This window comes from Aquarana catesbeiana, linkage group LG04 (assembly GCF_042186555.1).
Source record: "Aquarana catesbeiana isolate 2022-GZ linkage group LG04, ASM4218655v1, whole genome shotgun sequence".
In the NCBI taxonomy this organism is placed as follows: Eukaryota; Metazoa; Chordata; class Amphibia; order Anura; family Ranidae; genus Aquarana; species Aquarana catesbeiana.
The window spans coordinates 592,672,023-592,693,437 of NC_133327.1; the positions used below are offsets into that span (position 1 = coordinate 592,672,023).

Sequence of the window (21,415 nt, forward strand, 5' to 3'; positions counted from 1 at the left end):
TTCTGGAAGGATCCCAACCGTATTGTCGGGGTCCACCCAGCCACCTGATTGACAGCTTGCTCTGGTTCTCATCATCTGAGAGTCAAAGCCAGTTGCTCTTATCCCTCTCCAGCTGAACAGTCCACTGAGCTGGAGATATCACATCGGCTCACCGTAAGTCTTGTACGTCATTACGTTTGTAATTGTTGGCCAACATTTGTGTGATCGTGTGCATGCAAGACAACTTGGAGCCATAACCCTTCGAACAAAAATCCATGGTTTTGTTGTTGGAAAGTCTGATCGTGTGTACGGGGCATTAGAGTGGGCAGGGGATAGCTGCAGATGCTGCATGGAAGGTGAGTGTGTATGTGTCAGTATATAGCCCAATCTTCTCCTTTTTTCAAGCAGTAAGAACTTTTGAAGTACTTTCAGACAACATATGTCAAGTCATTGAATGTACTGAGAATTTTCATATAAATAATCATATGTACATTTACTTTAAACTCCATTAATATATAGCTAGCCTAATACATGTCTTCCCATGTCTTCAAGATACTGAAGTTTATATGTTTTTGTGTCTTTTATGCAGGCAACCAGACAAATTGGTAGTGGTGTGGACAAGAAGGAGCCGAAGGAAATCATCTAAGGTGAGAAGAAATTTATAAGACTGTATGAATTGCTTGCAATGTTAAAAACATTTATCCATAATGTGACATTGATGATATAACACATTTATATCCACCATAAAAATGTTTATATACGTTTTCCAATTGACATCAGTGGACCTTGGTACGGACCCCCTGGGATACTTGTTCCATATTAGTACAGTATCTCTGCACTGCTACAAGAACTCACTGACTATCCATATTCTGAATGTGGCCCATGTCTGCATTTCTGATTTTTGGAAGCAAACCTTTCCACTGACTTTAAAGTGGTGTTCCGGCCGAAATTATACTTTTTAAATAAAAATACCCCTATAATACACAAGCTTAATGTATTCTAGTAAAGTTAGTCTGTAAACTAAGGTCTGTTTTGTTAGTTTATAGCAGTAGTTTGTTATTTTATGAACTTACAGCAGGCCGTGGCCATCTTAAGTGTGGGCATCTGAAGCCAGACTGTATTTCTTCCTGGATCTCATCCTTGCAGATCTCGCACTTGCTCAGTGCAGCACAAGCAGTGTAATAGGATTCAGGTCAGGTTTCCATAGCAACAGCAGTGTCAGAGGAAGTTGTCGCCCCTTCCCAGAAGGCATTGCAAACAGGAAATGATGCGATGGGCTGCGGCCAGGGAGGTGGAATTGAAAAATGAATATAGCAGATATACAGTAAGTGCTGAGAAAAAAAAAATATCCAATTCGTTTACAGTGCACAGTTTATTGAGGGATGCTGAAGAGTTGTAAAAGTGGGAGGAACTCCACTTTAAAGTGTTTGTAAACCCAAAAGAAAAATCATTGATCCTGTTTCCTTAAAGCATGCATAACAGCACAGTGCTTTTGCTGTGTAATTTGGCCTCCTGTAACACCTGAAACACCTGGCTGATCCTGCCTGGTTATGCCCTCCTCCCTGTAAACTGACCACGGTTTATCATGGCTGCTGAGCCCTGACACCGTGGTCAGTTTACGTGCCTTCGTCATCCGCAACTCTCCTGTCCTCCCCCCCCCCCTCCCTGCCTGTCAGCTAGTCTGTGCCACTATGCTCCCAGCCCCTTCCCTTCCTGCTGCTATAATAACTATTACAAACATACCATACCCTCTGTTAGTTAACATTATCTGTCCTAGTGTCTGTGCTGAAAAAAAAAATGCAGATTATACCTTATATCAGAGCGTCTCACAGCGCTCATGTGGCTCCTCAGCTCTCTCTCCTTCCCCGCTGACATCAGCGGGAGTGCTCGGCCCCACCTGCTATAGCCGTCAGCCGGGGAGAGGAGAGAGCCAAGGAGTCACGCGAGTGACGGGAGCTGCTCTGATATAAGGTATAATCGTATTTTTTATTTTTTCAGCACAGGCACTAGGACAGATAATGTTGGCTAACAGAGGGGATGGGATGTTTGTAGTACAGTGGCTTAACAACCACTTTAATGAAAGTTTGGCAGTTACACTTCATAATAGAGAAGATCAAATAAGAGACACCTGACTTCCATGGATTGTTTATATGTGCTGGTCTTAGTAAACAGACTTAGACCTCATACACAGTTTCTGCCTCTAAGGCTTGGTTCACGGTTGAGCCGCATGCGACTCACAGCAGGGGTCCGGTGCGTGCTGGTTCACTGTTTCAGGGCTGATTTCAGTGCCGGATTTTGGGCTGAATTCGGACCTGAAACTGACCAAAAGACACACTGCTGCGGAGATATCTGAACTGGCTCTATAGAGAGCTGGTCAAAATCTCCTGCTATTGCGAATTGGATGCGGTGATCCCGCCCGCATCCAATTTACAATGGTGTGAGCCCAGCCTAAATGCCTGTAAATGCTTATTTGTGTGCAGACGTAAAGGCTAACATGGAGGGGCGTTTAGAGGCAGAATAAAATTTCGAATGCCCTTAAAATGATATTAAAGTCTTGTGTTTTTGCGTTTAAAAATAACAAACATGTTACACTTACCTGCTCTGTGCAGTGGTTTTGCACAGAGCAGCCCAGACCCTCCTCTTCTTGGGTCCCTTACCGGCGCTTCTGGCCCCGCCCTCCTGTCGTGTGCCCCCATAGCAAGCAGCTTGCTATGGGGGCACCCAAGCCGATCCGCTGCTCTGTGTCCATTCAGACACGGAGCTGTAGCTCGGCCCCGTCCCCTCTCTCCTCAGTGGCTCACTGACGAGGAAGAGTCCCGGACAGCCGAGGATCTCATGCAACATCGCTGGATTGAGATGGGGCTCAGGTGAGTATTAGGGGGGCTTCTGCACACAGAAGGTTTTTATCTTAATGCATAGAATAGAATTAAGTTAAAAAAAACCTTCTGCCTTTAGAACCACTTTAAAGCGGTGTTTTTGATGCCCAGTTTGCATAAGGCCTTAGTATCTTCTTAGCTGTTGGAGTGGAGATTCTCTTTGCGACCCGCATTTCCCGTCTCCCCCTTTGCTTCTCCACCTACTTACTAGGGAATGAGGGCACTCTCTATTAAAACTTGTACGTTGTGCTGACCAGGATACTTATTTTCCTTTTGTTCCAAGATGAGAGAAGTTGTGATAGGCCCATTAACTGCACGAGGTATCTGTTAATCATTCTTTGGTGGTTGGAGGTGCGCCACGGGTTAAGCATCCTTTTGATCATAAAAAAAATTTGTGTATTTCTTTTGTTTATATTTCCCTACCCTACGGGGGGGGGGTAGTGCTTTTCTACAGTATAAGCCTTCCTGTTCTGTGGCAGCAATGTAAACATGTGATGTACAATGCGATCTGTACTTCTGACGTGGAGTGTGTCTTTTAAATGCACAATATATTAAATAAAGAAAAACAAAATAAGTTTATATAATGAGCCTTTATTTTTTCCAACTTTTATCAGAGAGTGAAACAAGTAGATATAATAGTGTTGATGCACGAAAAGTAGACTGTAGGAAAGTGTTCGGTTGTTTATAATAACAAAGCAAAATGTATTTTTCAATCCTGGATTGCGATAATGTCAGTTGGAACAAATTTTTTGCCCTAATTCATGCCAGTGTGACTTGACCGCTTAAAGTCGCATGATAAGTCACACCCCAGCGACTTTGAAAAAGGTTCCTGCACTATTTCTGTGCGATTTCAGTGTCACTTGCATTGACATCTGTTAAATGAAGTCGCACAGGTGTCAGCAAGCCATACATGAAATTGCACTGATAGTCAGCTTTGAAGTCACGCTGAAGTAGTGCGACTTCAAAACCGCACTTGTGTGAACCAGGGCTTTGTTGGGAAATGGCTAGCTGAAATCCTAGATAGAGCTTGAGGTCAACTCAATGTAGATAACCTTATCTTGTGTGGTATTGTTTGGAAAACCTTGTTTCTGCTTACTTTTGTATATGTTCATGGAGGCTGCCATATTTGCTCATTACACATGCAGGTTCTGTGCTTTGCTTCTCAGTTCTGTTCTTTTGATTTGTTTAGTATTACTTTTCAAAATGACTCCATCTTCTCCTTGCGCCTGACACTTATCTCCACAGTTGTTAGAAAAGGCAGATGGTCCCCATCTAGTGTATATTCTGCATATCTCTATATTGAAAGTAATCAACCAAAACGAGTTATTTTTTTATTTTGTTTTTGAATTAATAATTGGGACAATTAGAACCTCTGCCTTTTTTTTTTTTAATTTTTAAAATGTTTTATTTCGGTGTCCCCTGGAAGTAGAGGTAAAGGGGGAAAGACCATTGCTATTTGAATAGAAAGTAGTAACAGATCCAACATTTTACAGTTGTAACCAGAAAATGAAATGAGGGAAACGTTTCGGCAATGGTTGCCTAATAGATTTTCCCTCACTTTGGAGAGAAATCCTTGTGCCTCGTGTTGTTTCTCAAACTGGAAAGCCAACAGCAAAAACAAAAAAAAAAGCTACTTTATTAACACTGGAGTGATTAATTGAATATGAAAACAGTTGGCCATTGATTGGAGTACTGCTGGAGACTGCCTTGGCAAATACGGTCCTACAATGCCTACATCTTATGGTCCAAGGTAGCACTGGAGACTCTAGGATCCAGTAAGGGCTCCCCCCCCCATGGCTGTTGAGCTGCGTTGATTGCTATAGATAGCGATTCCCAAACTTCTTATGCCCCGTACACACGGTCGGATTTTCCGATGGAAAATGTCCGATCGGAGCGTGTTGTCGGAAATTCCGACCGTGTGTGGGCTCCATCGGACATTTTCCATCGGATTTTCCGACACACAAAGTTGGAGAGCAGGAGATAAAATTTTCCGACAACAAAATCCGTTGTCGGAAATTCCGATCGTGTGTACACAAATCCGACGGACAAAGTGCCACGCATGCTCAGAATAAATAAAGAGATGAAAGCTATTGGCCACTGCCCCGTTTATAGTCCCGACGTACGTGTTTTACGTCACCGCGTTTAGAACGATCAGATTTTCTGACAACTTTGTGTGACCGTGTGTATGCAAGACAAGTTTGAGCCAACATCCGTCGGAAAAAATCCTAGGATTTTGTTGTCGGAATGTCCGAGCAAAGTCCGACCGTGTGTACGGGGCATTAGTATGAGGGCCACATCGTATATTTTAGAATTCTTCACAGGTCAAAAAAAATAAATCAGTTCTGGAATTGAATGTATAACATTTAACTTATTCAAGAGGTCCTCCACTACATCCAGGAGTGCCCAGCAGAGTTCCTCCCGCCCCCTTTTTATCAGGGGTTGTCCAGAAGATACCACCCCCCTGCCCCTTTTTTTAAAAACAGGAGTGCCCAGCACTTCCCCTTCCACCTTTAAATTCTGGGAGTGCCAAGCAGATCCCCCCCCCCCTTACACCCAGAAGTGCTCTAAAAGGGTTACCCCTTACATTTTGGAGTACCCAGCAAAGTCGTCGTCCCCCCTCTTACATTGCAAGTGCCCAGTAGAGTCTCCCAGTCCCCCCATAACAGGAGAGAGATCCCTGCATCAACACCGCATGATTGGGGATCTGTCTGCTTACTTTTAATTCAACCTGTGTGTGTATACCAAGCTTCAAGTGCTACTAAACCCACAACCGTAAAATCAGTCTGTATATGCAATAAAGCATGCTTGTTATACTCACTGTGGAATCTAAGGGGTTAATCCTCCACATTGTGTAAAAAGGCTGTTTGAGCCTGTCTTCTCTGATCCTCCCCTTCTTCCACTGCCCCCAATCCATCTCCTGATAGTACAGAGCATTGGGGGCACTCTGCACATGCTCAGTTTCGTGTGTATTGCTAGAGAATTTTTTTAATTTTTTTTTTGGAGGGTGCATGTGATCAGCACAGGGCCAATCAGCACTGTCCAGACAGAATGTCAGGGGCCATGCAGCCTCATAGAACAGTCAGAGGAGAATGAAAACTCCTTCTCCAAGCTTTAACCAGACACTGATAGAAGTTACAAGACTTCTATATACTGCTGATGAAAAAAGATATTTAGCAGTTTATATTTAGTAAAAAAATTGCATTTCCATGTTCTGAGTGCTGTGGGCCAAACTGGCGTCCCTTCAGCTGTTGCGTAACTACAAGTCCCATGAAGCATTGCAAGACTGACAGTTACAAGCATGACTCCCACAGGCTGAGGCATGATGGAACTTGTAGTTCCACAACAGCTGGAGGGCCGCCCGTTTAACACCCCTGCTTTAAGGTGGTCTGTGAAAGGTTCAACCTACCAACAACTGCTAGTGGAAGTTGTTATTGTGCTTGGAAAGCCTATTAAGTCCTATAATCTCATGTATAGCAGCTTTATTGTTTTGTTTCTCCAGAGACTTCTGTATTATTTCCAATAATAATGACATTTTTATCTGTTATTTCCCAAGAGATGTGTTTAGAATCTGTATGCTTCTTTTTGCATCTCAGCAGCTTTAGAGCATGTTGTGGGTTTTATGATATAGCAATAAATATTATTAGACATAAAACGTGTAAGGAATAAAGTATACATATGTTCAAACAGCAGTTCACTGTTTTGGGGAAATTCAATTTTTTATGAGCTGTGATTGTCTATGGAGTCATAGTTTTTTTCATATTTTCTAAGAATTAGAGAATCAATATGAGGTTTGTGATCTTAAAATGTAGGTGCCTAGCCACTAATCAGCATATTTGGGTCAATTTACCTAAAGCAGAACTACACTACATCTGAGCACCACAAACCAAAAAGGCTATTTAATTCATTTTTAACCACTTGCTTACAGGGCACTTAAACCCCCCTCCTGCCCAGACCAATTTTCAGCTTTCAGCGCTGACGAACTTTGAATGACAATTGCGCGGTCATACAACACTGTACCCAAATGAAATTTTTATCATGGGATTTTTATTTTTTGCTAAACAAACAAAAAAAGATGGAACATTTTGAAAAAAAAAAAATCATGTTTCATAGTTTGTTATAACATTTTGCAAACAGGTAATTTTTCTCCTTTATTGATATACACTGATAGGCTGCACTGGTGGACACTGATAGGCTGCACTGATGGGCACAGATAAGTCGGCACTGATGGGCACAGATAAGTCGGCACTGATGGGTGGCACTGGTAGGTGACACTGATGGGCACTGGTAGGTGACACTGATGGGCACTGGTAGGTGACACTGATGGGTGGCATTGATGTGCAGCACTGTTGATGAGGCACTGATTGTGGGCACTGGTAGGCAGCACTGTTGTGTACTGCTAGGTGGCACAGGTGGGCACTGAGGAGCTGGCGGCAAAGCAGGTCTGTGCTGTAGCCGTCATTTGGCTATAGTGCGGATCTGAACAAGTTAATATTTAAAGCAAACTCCCCCATCCATCCATGTCTCCATGCTTTATTTTGCTGAGAAATCACTTTGAAAAACACCCCCTAGCATCTCCTAGATTGTAAGCTCTAACGAGCAGGGCCCTCTGATTCCTCCTGTATTGAATTGTATTGTACTTGTACTGTCTGCCCTAATGTTGTAAAGCGCTGAGTAAACTGTCAGCGCTATATAAATCCTGTATAATAATAATAATTGAGTAAGGGCAGAGGATTTATGTAGCATTTACTTCCTGGAATCCTTATGCCCTTAGCTCGGTCATGCAGGCAGAAGAGTGTGCTTCACCGAGAAAGCCCCGCCGCCTCTTGATTTTTGGGATATGTAACATCATTTGCCTAGGCCAGGAAGCCAGGAAGTATCTTGCGAAGTGTAAAAAAAAAAGTAAAATCAAGTACTAATGATATACTTTCCTATCTATTTACTAATGCTAGCAGCATGAGGATTAGAAATAGTCAGTGTTGATCAGATCAGGAGGGCGATTGATCTCATATCCCTATTACATTCATCATGTGATGGGGGACCACACCGAAAGGGGATACTGCTATCCATAGACATCTGCAAAGCATTTGACTCATTGTCATGTCTGCTGATGGGGAGAGAGTCGAGTGCATGCAAAAGAGGCTTTGCGTGCCGCTTGCGGCACCAGTGCCAGGGGCTGCCTACTCCTGGCCTAGGCGATTGGAAGCGGAAGTCCCCCGCTCCTTCCTGAAGTCTTCTGGAACACATGACCGGTCCCAGAAGACTGAGGGACCATTCACAGTGCGCAGCACCGCTCCTGCATGCACAGTGGGCACCTGGCTGTGAACCCTCAAGCTGTCACAGCCGGGTGCCCATAGTAGAGCTGCACAATTCTGGCTAAAATGAGAATCACGATTTTTTTGCTTAGAGGATAGATGACGATTCTCGCAGCGTAACATCATCTTTCACATTAAAACAAAAAAATTGGGCTAAATTTACTGTTTCTTTTTTTTATTTTAATTTTTATTCATTGAAGTGTATTTTTCCCCCAAAAATTTGCGTTTGAAAGACCGCTGGGCAAATACAGTGCAACATAAAATATTGCAGCAATTGACATTTTATTCCCTAGGGTCTCTGCTAAAATATATATAATGTTTGGGGGTTCCAAGTATTTTTCTAGCAAAAAAAAAATATTGATTTTAACTTAAGAAATAAGTATCAGAAAAAGATTTAGACTTTAATGGTTAAACTTCCTGCATTTACACGTTTAAAAACGTCTGCCCGGATTTTTTTTCACACAGAAGTTTACATGCCTTTGATCTAAGAAGGAAGAGTTAGTTACCATATTTCAAGTTAAAACTTGGCAGACTGCCCGGATGTTTGCTTTTGACAGCTGAGTGAGCAGATAAGTCTCTCCACTTGTTATATGAAAGAATTGGCAATAGAGATCGTCGGAGGGGTTGAATCGAGCAGAAAGTGATATTTTAGAATGACTAGGGGTTCTGTCCTCAAGCCCATAGAAATACAGTGGCATAATTTAACCCTTTCATGACTAAGCCTATTTTTGAAATGTGGTGTTTACAAGTTAAAATCCGTATTTTTTGCTAGAAAATTACTTAGAGTTCCAAAACATTATATATATATTTTTTAGCAGAGAATCTAGAGAATAAAATGGAGATTGTTGCAATAGTTTATATCACACGGTATTTGTACAGCGGTGTTTTAAACGCAAATTTTTGGAAAAGGGACACTTTCATGAGTTTTAAAAAATCCAAACAGTAAAGTTACCCCAATTTTTTTGTATAATGTGAAAGACGATGTTACGCCGAGTAAATAGATACCAAACATGTCACCCTTTATAATTGCACGCACTCGTGGAATGGCGACTAAACTATGGTACCTATGAATTTCCATAGGTGACGCTTTAAATTTTTTTTACGGTTACCAGGTTTGAGTTACAGAGGAGGTCTAGTGCTAGAATGATTGCTCTCGCTCTGACGATTGCGGCGATACCTCACATGTGTTATTTGAACACCGTTTGAACTTCTGTATGCGTTTTCTTCGCTGCGCGAGCTCGCAGGGACGGGGGCGCTTTAAAAAAAAATTTTTTTATTTATTTTATTTTATTTTTTATAAATAAATAAATTTATTTATTTATAAATTGTGTTTAAAATTTTTTTTTTTTTTTTAACTTTTATTGCTGTCACAAGGAATGTAAACATCCCTTGTGACAGTAATAGGTGGTGACAGGTACTCTTTATGGAGGGATCGGGGGTCTAAAAGACCCCCGATCCCTCCTTTGCACTTCAAAGTATTCAGATCGCCGAAAACGGCGATTCTGAACACTGTATGTTTTTTTTAAACCGGCGCCATTGGCAGCCGAGTAAACGGGAAGTGACGTCATGACGTCGCTTCCGCGTTTACAACGAGAAGGCTGGAACGAAGCCGCCCACAGCTTCGTTCCAGCCGCCGGAGGCAGCCGATTGGACACCGGGCCTCCTGATCGCACGGGAGGCCCGGTAAGAGCGGCGGGAGGCGGCGGGAGGGGGGGGGGGTTGTCCCCTCCCGCTCCTCCGGTATAACAGCCGAGCGGCTTTTAGCCGCATCGGTTGTTATACTCGGGTAGCCGATCGCTCGCTGTGAACAACGGTACCGGGATGATGCCTGCAGCTGCGGGCATCATCCCGGTATAACCCCGGAAAGCCGAGTACGCATATCTGCGTACGGTCGGCGGGAAGGGGTTAAAGCAGACAATCTGAGCATGACCCTGGGAAAAAAAAAAATCTAATTTTTTTAATAAAGTAATGCGTCAGGATGTTTGCTCATGTTTAACCAGGCGCTACAAAATAAAATTTAAAGATGTTCCAATATCTGTGGTCCTACCAACTACAAAATATGTTTTCAAAGCCTTTTCAGTGCCTTTTTGTTAAATCCGTTTTTCATTAAAGCAGTATTATGCCCCGTACACACGATCAGAAATTCCACCAGCAAAAGTCGGATGTGAGCTTTTCGTCAGAAATTCCGACCGTGTGAATGCTCCATCGGACTTTTGCTGGCAGAATTCCAGCCAGCAAAAGATTGAGAACAGGTTCTCTATTTTTCGGTCGGAAAAAGTTCCTAACCGAAAATGCATTCGTCTGTATGCAATTCGGATGCGCAAAAAATCACGCATGCTCGGAAACAATTTGACACATGCTCAGAAGCGTCATAGTGTTGTACGTCACTGCGTTCTTGACGGTCGAAAGTTCAGAGAACTTTTGTGTGACCGACCATGTGTATGCAAGGTAAGCTTGAGTGGAATCCCGTCAGAAAAACCATCCAAGTTTTTTCTAACGGAATTTCTGATCGTGTATATGGGGCATAAAACCCAAAAACAAACATTTTGTACCGTATATATTGCAGCTTACTAATTCTTAGATGCAATGACTGTATTACCTTTTTTTAGGCTTTCTTTCTTTTATTTTCATAAGGCACTTGTGTGACTTGTCCTGCAACTTGGGACTGGGATTTCCAATGAGTACCATTCATATCTGCAACTATATTGATCCGACTTTGATGCCACTTGAGCTCCATAGACCTCAAGATTACACAGGCATTGCTTCAAGTTGCATCAAAATTGCGCGTTTTTCATAACACAAACACTCCAACAGAATGTATAAGTTTACATAAATGAGACAAACCACTTAACACTGGCAGGGGGTGCTTACCATGATCAGCTTTTATGTATTCATGCAAAATCTTTATCCCAAAAGGATAAAAATGGTTTGCTGCAACTGATTCTAAAGATTCTAACGTGTGAGCTGGAGTTTGGCTTTAATTCGTTAGTGGTTCTAAATCTGCTAATACATTTAAAGTGATTGTAAGGTCATTTTTTTTTTTCTATTAAATAACAAACATGTTCTACTTACCTGCTCTGTGCACAACCACTGCACAGAGCAGGTAAGTAGAACATGTCCAGATCCTCCTCTTCTCAGGTCCTTGGCTGGAGCTCCGAGCCCCTCCCTCCTGCTGAGTGCCCCCTCAGCAAGCAGCTTGCTATGGGGGGCACCCGAGCTCAGCTGCAGCTCCGTGTGTCCATTCATACATGAAGTTGTGGGTCGGCCACGCCCCTCTCTCCTGATTGGCTAACTGAGTTTGATGGACAGCAGCGGGAGTCAAGGGCGCCGCTGCTGTGCCTCAGCCAATCAGGAGGGGAGTCCCGGACGGCCAAGGCACTCGTAGACATCGCTGGATAGAAAGGGGGCTCAGGTATTGGGGTGGCTGCTGCACACACAAGGCTTTTTATCTTAATGCATAGAATGCATTAAGATAAAAAACCTTCAGCCTTTTCAATCACTTTAACGCCCCCCCCCCCCCCCCCCCCCCCCTCAAGACTGATAATGCTGTCTGCTGTGCCTCCTCTGCTCATTCCTCCAGAGTTGTGTCTCACTAATACAGGAGGAGAGTTATTGGCCAGATCACCAGTTGAAAGCAGAGGGAAAAGCCAAAGAAAAGAAAACCGATGCAGCCACTGCAATCTAATGATTGGAAAGCTAAGCTGCAATAAAATAAATGTTTGGTTTTGGGTTTAATACCACTTTAAATATATAACCAAATGTTGTGATAATTGTTAAAAAAGGCAGTTTTTTGTTGTAGTTGCTGTATACTCGCTAGCATAGTATAGGACCTAAACTAAAGTAAACCGCGTGTTTTTCTCATGACAGGTGTCTTTGAAAATAGTTTTTTTTATTGGATCATTGTCTTTGTGTTCCACTGGATTGGCCTGTCAGTTTTCTCATCAACAATTATGTACAGATTTTAATTTAATACCTTATCAGTGGCCATTAATGATCTGAATAACTATTAAATTCACAGCAAATTCATTGCAGTGATTAAATGTGAAACCCCACAGTTCATTAGCTACGTGTTCTCGATGAGCTTGGAGCAATCGTACTACACGTGACACTTCGTTTATTTGGTAATTGATGTTTTGTTCCCTTCCTTTTTTTTTTTTTTTTTTTTTTTTTTTCAATCATCAAATTGCTGCCATTTCTTGCTTTGTAATGCATATCTCGGCAGGTGCTTCACTTTGAATTAGCATCCAGCTGTGCTGTTTCTTCAAAGCCCCACAAAATGTCATGTTTTTTAATATATTCAGTATACGCTATATTACCAAAAGTATTGGGACACCTGCCTTTACACACACATGAACTTTAATGGTATCCCAGTCCTAGTTCGTAGGGTTCAATATTGAGTTGGCCCACCCTTTCCAGCTATAACAGCTTCAACTCTTCTGGGAAGGCTGTCCACAAGGTTTAGGAGTGTGTCTATGGGAATGTTTGACCTTCTTCCAGAAGAGCGTTTGTGATGTCAGGCACTGATGTGGTCAAGAAGGCCTGGCTCGCAGTCTCCGCTCTAATTCATACTAAAGGTATTCTATCAGGATGAGGTCAGGACTCGCTCATCCATGTCTTTATGGACCTTGCTTTGTGCACTGGTCTAAATCATTTGGTGGAGGGGGGATTATGATGTGGGGTTGTTTTTCAGAGGTTGGGCTTGTCTCCTTAGTTCCAGTGAAGGGAACTCTTAAGGCATCAGCATACCAAGACAATTTGATGCTCCCAACTTTGTGGGAACAGTTTGGGGATGGCCCCTTCCTGTTCCAACATGACTGTGCACCAGTGCTCAAAGCAAGGTCCATAAAGACATGGATGAGAGTTTGGGGTGGGAGAACTTGACTGGCCTGCACAGAGTCCTGACATCAGCCCGATCAAACACCTTTGGGATGAATTAGAGAGGAGACTGCGAGCCAGGACTTCTGGAAGAATGGTCAAACATTCCCATAGACACACTCCTAAACCTTGTCTTCCCAGAAGAGTTAAAGCTGTTATAGCTGCATAGGGTGGGCAACTCAATATTGAATCCTATGGACTAAGACTGGGATGCCATTAAAGTTCATGTGCGTGTAAAGGCAGTTGTCCCAATACTGTTGGTAATATAGTGTATTTGAGGGTAGCTACATTTTTACATACAGTGGGACCATGGAAAATGAATGTAGCCACCCTCTAACAGAACGTTGGATCACAGCAGCCAAACAAAAGGAATTTGGAGATTTGGAGGAGGCTGGGAGCAATACAACATTTTGGGATTTTGGATTGTAGTGTAGTGTATCTCAGCCTTTAATATGTACTCATTAAACTTGCATTTGACTTGGTTGTTGCACCCTTTGTTGTACCTGGTGTGGGCCACACCCCCCAAGGTATGCCACTGAATGGATTCCTCTGTATGAATTCCTTTTACAGTGAGGATGGACAAATCTTCTTTTGTATTCTGACAGTTGGTGCCGGTGAGGATACCCGAAGAGCAGCCGTATCTGATTTGGATTCACACATTTTCAGGTGTCCCATTAAATTCTAAGGGTCCAAAAACCCAGTTCTGCCACAAAAGTAACCCTTCAAGCTGAAGCATCAGAAGTCGAGCTGCAGGCACCTGAATACTCATATGTGATCAGCCACCATTCAGATACACGGGACATTGGATATGGAGTGTTCTGGAGATTTGAGCTCCAAAATACTCGGGTGTAAATGGAGCTTGAAGGTATGTTGACAAACCCCCACGGTGGAGAGACTTTCCTGAGATTCCACCTTTTGATCTGACAAATTTTTTCAGGCTGGAGGACAAGCTCTGTCTGACCGTAGGCCTCTTTTCACACTGGGGCGTGAGCGGCGTCGGCGGTAAAACGTCGCTGTTTTTAGCACTGTAGCGCCTGCAAAGCACCCCAGTGTGAAAGGGGTCTAAGACTTGTCAACAAACTGAGGGGTGATTGAATTAAAGCTGAAATATGTACAGTGTGTGCGTTTGAGTAAATAGACAGAGTTGACTTATTTATGTAAACCCTTTGAGCCCATTCACACAGGGGCAACACGACTTCCAGTGCGACTTTGGGAGGGAACTTGGACACAACTTGAGTATGAATCACATTGCGACTTGGGGCAACTTACAACACGACTTGAAAAAGAGGAAGGGAAGGCCGGAGGCCAGGTGGGACTTTAAATGAGGCAGTAGACAGGTTGGAGTAAGATAAAAATGTGTACAATGTATTGATGGAAAATTCTGGGTATACAACACATGTAAAGAGTTACGTGTGCATGCGCACAAACCATAGCCTACATGAATACATATGTATACAGACAGTCAGAAATAGTGTGTCTAACCATATATAACTGTAGCAGATGTACACTGTACAATAAATACATATATCTATACTGGGGAGCACAAAACACATGATGTAACAAGTGAGTATGAAAATAAAATAATGAGGTACATCAAAACATTAATAACTATCAAATCCAATTAAAAGCCCAGTGGCTGCATCCTTGGTGCCCGACGCGTTTCTGTGAATACACTTCTTCAGGGGCGGATGCTACAGGATTTCTGAAATTACAAAGTATGAAGCCATCAAAGAATAGAAATAAATACAACCAGAAAGGACAATGTGTCAATTTCTGGGTACTCACGATGTCACCAGACTATGGTACAGGGCAGGGACTGGGCAGGGAATAGCTCTCCCCCAGAGCTGGGGTGGCAGGCAATCCAGCGCAAGACAGGCACACATCGGCATCATCCCCAAAGCACAAGCATCCTCTGCAAAACATAGCCAATCATGGGTGGGATGGTGGACCTAAAGTAGATGATGGAATCCATAGAGAAGGTCACAGTACTGACACTAAAGAGTAAGGGGAGTAGAAGGTTGTAGTATATATTCATAGAGTATTACCTGAAGTCGCCTCCAGGACAGGGAACTTTACAAACGGCCAATCAGAGCTTATCAGCTGTGTGTGTTTAGTGGAGTAAATTACTTTCTGTTTCCTTTCTGCTTCCTGTAAAGTTGCCTCAGTATTAACGGTGATCAGACTTGGAGGCAACTTCCATTGAAATCAATGGGTACAAGTCGCCTTCTAGCCGGATTGAAGTAGTACAGGAACCTTTTCTGAAGTCGAAGCGACTGCAGTAGTGTGCATTAAGACGGATCCATTCACTTACATTGATTTTTTTCATGTAGCGCGACTTGAGGCGACTAGGGGTGACTTGGGGTGACTTGAAGTCGGATCCAAAGTTGCCCCTGTGTGAATGGAGCCTTTGGGATTCCCATTGGATTGCTCCTAAAATGTGATCTGATCTTTAGTTACAATAAAAGAAACATCATTTGGTTAAACTAGGAACACCAATTGTGCTTTTATTTTTACTAAATGCTTTGTTTTAGCAGTGAGCAGCACTAACCTTCACCATGTTTCCTGTGGCTGCAGATCAGTCTTGCACAATAGTAAAGTTGGACACACGTATGACAAATCTGAGCAATCCCCTTTGGATTTATCAACCACTATGTAGTGTAACTGCCTATCTGGTTGTATAAGCTTTGAATTCTAGAGTAATATCTTATGGGACTATAGTTATTAAATATATGTGAAATTATCCGCTTCAGCCCCGGAAGATTTTAACCCCTTCCTGACCAGAGCGGTTTTTGCGATTCGGCACTGCGTCATTTTAACTGACAATTGCGTGGTCGTGCGACGTGGCTCCCAAACCAAATTGACGTCCTTTTTTTCCCACAAATAGAGCTTTCTTTTGGTGGTATTTGATCGCCTCTGCGATTTTTATTTTTTACGCTATAAACAAAATAAGAGCGACAATTTTGAAGAAAAACGCATTATTTTTTACATTTTGCTGTAATAAATATCCCCCAAAAATATATAAAAAAAACATTTTTTTCCTCGGTTTAGGCCGATATGTATTCTTCTACATATTTTTGGTAAAAAAAAAATCGCAAAAAGCGTTTGGTTTGTGCAAAAGTTATAGCGTTTACTAAATAGGGGATAGTTTTATGGCATTTTTATTATTTTTTTTTTACTAGTAATGGCGGCGATCAGCGATTTTTATTGTGACTGCGACGATATGGCGGACATGTCGGACATTTTTGACACATTTTTGGGACTATTGTCATTTACACAGCGATCAGTGTGATTAAAAATGCACTGATTACTGTGTAAATGACACTGGCAATGAAAGGGTTAACCACTAGGGGGCGTGGAGGCGTTGTGTCCTAGGGGAGTGATTACTAACTGTAGGGGGATGGGCTAGCAGTGTCATTACTCTGATCACAGCTCCCGATGACAGGGAGCAGTGATCAGTGACACTTGTCACTAGGCAGAACGGGGAGATGCTGATTACATCAGCATCTCCCCGTTCGTCCTCTCCGTGAGGCGATCACGGGTATCCCCGTGGCGATCGAGTCCGCAGGACCCGACTCACGGAGGTCCCGGCCGGCGCGCACGCAATGGCACGGCGGGGAATTCAAATGGACGTACAGGTACGCCCATTTGCCCAGCCGTGCCATTCTGCTGACGTACATCGGCGTGCGCCGGTCGGGTACCGGTTATACAATCAAATTGTAATGTGTAGCTAACTTTAGGAGGAATTTTAGAGCGCTCTTGCTTACTAAACTGTTTCAGTTTAGCGATTTATATGGATTTCTTTGGTATAGCTGAATTCTGGTCATGCTGCAGTATCCTAAAGTGATTGTAAAGGATCTTTTCACTTTTTTTTTCCTAGTAACAAACATGTTATACTTACCTGTTCTGTACCTCTCTCTGGTTTTGCACGAAGCAGCCCCGATCCTCCTCGTCTGGGGTCCCCCACTGGCACTCCTGGCTCCTCCTGTCTTTGAGTACACCTCCCCAGCAAGCCACTTGCTCTTGGGCACAGCCCTGGGCTGAGTTTGGGCCTATGTAAGAATTTAGTGGGGTGTGCATCTGAAAGGTTTTTTTACCTTAATGCAGAGAATGCATTTAAGTAGAACTATGGTGTCCTTTTATGAAAGTGCGGTAAAATACCGCTTTTCAGTTCTCAGGCATTCTCGGAGGAGATCGCTCTCCTCTGAGTGCCTGTTTATGAAAGTGTGTAGATCGCTTCTCATGTTGAGTTGAGGAGCGATCTACAAATGCCGGGAACTCCTGAGAACGGCTCCTCTCACTGTAATCTCGCGTGATATAGCGGGATTACAGTATGAGGAACCATAAAATACAAAGTGTAACACAAATCAGCACACATTATTCCCCAACATATTAATAAAATAATAAAGTTAAATTCCCCCTACACAATATACATTAACCTAATTATAAAAAAAACATTGTTTTTATCAATATTTAAAGATCATACATGTCCGTATTTAAATGTGAATGGTGTATAGTAAATGAATGTAATGCACATATGTAATGCAGCTATACACCATTCATATAAATGCAAAATACATTTATAATCATTAAAAAAATAATTTTAATAAAGTATACAGGTATAAATATTTATTAATAAATTAAAATAAAATATATTTCATAATTGATAAACATAAAAATTGATAAACTGGTGCAATGCGAGAACACTGCGAATCCACTGCGGTTCCCGCATCGCACCGACTCGCATGTCAGTTCACACTGCCATATGCGAATCGCTGGGGAGTGTCAATACATTGTTAAGGACACCCCCAGTTCAGCTTGCATATCGCACTGCGAACTGACAGTCCGGACATGCGATCCGATTCTGGTCCGAACAGAAAAAAGGGTCCTGTGCGTGTTTGCACCGAATGCAGTGCGATATCAGCCATACTACCTGTACAGCTGATATCGCAACGCACAGACATCGCATGTAATGTGAATGGCAGTGTGCTGCGAATTACATGCGATGCCTGTGCGATGTCCGGCATCGCACAAGTGTGAACTGGGCCTAAAAGTTAACACCCCCAAATCAGTTTGCATATCGCAGTGTGATCTGCAAACTCGGACAGTAATCGAATCACCCATGCGATCCGATTCTGCTGTGGACCAAAAAAAGGGTCCTGTAAGAGTTTGGTCCGAGTGCAATGCAAATTTAGCAATACTATCTGTATGGCTGAAATCGCATTGCACAGAGATCGGATGTGATTTTGCACTGCAGTGCGGTGCGAATCACATCCGATCTCGGACACCGCAGCAGTGGGAACTGGCCCTAAATCATATTGCATTTGCACCAAAATGGTACAGGACCCTTTATTTGGTCCGCACTGGAATCGGATCGCATGGGTGTGAACACCCATGCGATCCGATTCCTGCACCATTACATAGTTCGCACTGCGATCTGTGAAATGATCTGGGGGTGTCATTAACTTTACATTGACACCCGCAGTGGTGCGCAGATGTCAATGTAGGTGCGATGTGAAAACCCACTTAGGAATCACGCTGGTTCACGCATCGCACAAGTGTGAACCCAGCCAGAGACGTGAACATCTAAAAAAAAATATACATATATATCTATATATATATCTATATATATATATATATAGATATATATATATCTATATATCTCTATATAGAGATATATATATATAGAGATAGATATAGATATAGATATAGATATATATATCTATATATATATATATAGATATATATATCTATATATATATATATATATATATAGATATATCTATATATATATAGATATATCTATATATATATATATGTAAAAATATATATAATAGATGTATCTATATATAGATATATCTATAGATAGATATAGTCTATAAATATCTATCTATAGATATATACATATCTATATCTATCTATCTATATATATATATATATCTATATACTATATATATATATATATATAGATATATATATACACTATAAATTTCACCAGTTTCAGGCTTCTCACTCTGATTCTCCACTTCTGAAATGGTGAATCAGAAAGTGAGAATTCTGTCACAGATCGCCAGTGAGGTGCTGAGATCGCACCTTCATAAACTGGCCGTTTCTGTGAAGTCAGTTACAAATTCTCACTGTGCTGAGATAATCAGCGGAGAACATGTTCTCCACTGATTATCTCAGTTTCACAAACTGGTTATGAGCTGACATCAGCGGTGAGACTCGGGATCGCTGCTGATCTCAGCGAAACTTTTTTTTTTTTTCATTTTGGATAGAGTTATAACCCCTGTCAGAATTAATGTCCTATAGCCAAACAGGAAGTGAGAGGAAATCCCTGCAAATTAATAGTAAACCGGACAAGTAAAGAGGTTGAATCTCCTTCATGGGGGGCACAGAAAGCTATTAAAACTAACAAACATTCTGATCCCTTTACACTCTATCCAAAACAATAAAAAAAAGTTTTGCCTTTAGTTATACTTTAAGGTAAATAACCTTTAGCCTTTACAACCACTTTAATAACCCAGTCGTTCTAGAATATACATTTTCTGTTCTTTTCTTGGCCGCCTTCTGTGTTTCTGGTCGTTTGTCTTCTTACATCATCCAGTTTTGGATATTTGTTTTCCTTCAAACATGAAGACGTACACTTCTGCAAAGGCGTTCCGCTTTGTCTCGTCTGTCCACAGAACATTGTCCTAGAAGAGGGTGGCCTTTAGCAAACTTATGACGCCCATGTTTTATTCACAATAGAAACCATATCAAATGTTTAAAATGAGAAAATGTACCATATTAAGAAAATAGAGTAAGTTTGAAATTCATAGCAGCACCACATCTCAAAAAAGTTGGGACATGGCCATGTTTAACACTAGGGTTGTCCTGATACCGATACTAGTATCGGTATCGGGACCGATACCAAGCATTTGCGCGAGTACTTGTACTCGCACAAATGCTCCCGATGCCTTAGCTGATACCTGGCTGGTAGAAACAGGAAGTCAGCGGGCGGAGTCAGAGGGCGGAGCAGAGCGGAGAGCGCTCCGTCTTGCAGTTACACCATCACTGTAACTGAAAATCCCGACACCCATCTTGGTACACCCTGCATTCGGCCACAGTGTGCCAGCAGCGGACATCTTGTTACACCCAGCCCATATAGTTCGCTGGGTGTAACAAGATGTCCGCTGCTGCTTTATTGAGGCCGAGTGCAAGGTGTACCAAGATGGGCATCACAGAGTCAGCATAAAAAAATTAATCCTCTTGTGCCCATAAGTGTCATCCATCAACCAGTGCTCTTTAGTGACATCTGTTAGTGCCATCCATCAGTGCCCATCTAGCCATCAGTCAGTGTGTGCCACCTATCAGTGCCCATCAGTGTGTGCCAACTATCAGTGCCCATCAGTGCATGTCACCTATCAGTGCTGTATAATCAGTGCCACCTATTAGTGCTCATCAGTCAGCGTCATCTATCAGTGCCAGCCATCAGTGTGTGCCACCTATCAGTGCCCATTAGTGTGTGCCACCTATCAGTGCCCATTAGTGCTACATGACATTAAAAAAAAAAGTATCGGTATCGGCGAGTACTTGAAAAAAAGTATCGGTACTTGTACTCGGTCTTAAAAAAGTGGTATCAGCACAACCCTATTAAACACAGTGTAGCATTCACTCTGCTTTTAACAATGCTCTATGAACATCTGGGAACTGAGGAGATCAGTTGCTGGAGTTTTGGAAGAGGAATGTTGTCCCATTCTTGCCTGATATAAGATTCTACCTGCTCATTAGTCCTGGGTCTGCCTATGTCATATTTTTTTGTTTCAAGATACACCAAATATTTTCAATTGGTGAAAGGTCTGGACTGCAGGTAGGTCAGTTAAGCACCCAGGCCCTATGCTGTTTTCATAGATGCAGTTTAGCATTGTCCTTCTGAAATATGCAAGGCCTTCCCTGAAAAAGATGTAGTCTGGATGGGAGCATATATGCTGTCCTAAAAGCCTGAAAATATCTTTCAGCATTGACGGTGCTTTTCCAGATGTGCAAGCTGCCCATTCCACCCCCACTAATGCACCCCCATTTTTATATCCAATCATATTTCTAACCTAATGTCAATTACCCAACTAGTTGCAAAATGTTCACTTTTCCTTGTTACTACCACTTCTATGCCAGCTTTTTCCTGTCCTGTTCCAACTTTTTTGAGACAAGTTGATATAGATATAGATATATAGACATAGATAGATATAGAGAGAGAGATAGAGATATATCTATCTATCTAGATCTATCAGACCCTTTTCTCAGTATTTAGTAGAAGCACCCTTTTGATCTAATACAGCCATGAGTCTTTTTGGGAAAGATGCAACAAGTTTTTCACACCTGGATTTGGGGATCCTC

General features: G+C 42.3%; 1 protein-coding gene across 6 annotated transcripts in view; it reads left to right on the forward strand.

The window, feature by feature from the left end:
- EHBP1 (EH domain binding protein 1) overlaps positions 1-21,415 on the forward strand; it is a 733,557-nt gene that overhangs the window by 126,766 nt on the left and 585,376 nt on the right. For all 6 annotated transcript variants that reach the window (XR_012243991.1, XM_073628177.1, XM_073628181.1 and 3 more), the window contains exon 3: positions 569-626. Coding sequence is in view for 5 of the 6 variants with exons in the window: in XM_073628177.1 (XP_073484278.1) it covers positions 569-626 (58 nt within the window). In the remaining variant the exon portion in view is untranslated. The remainder of the gene's footprint in view (positions 1-568; positions 627-21,415) is intronic.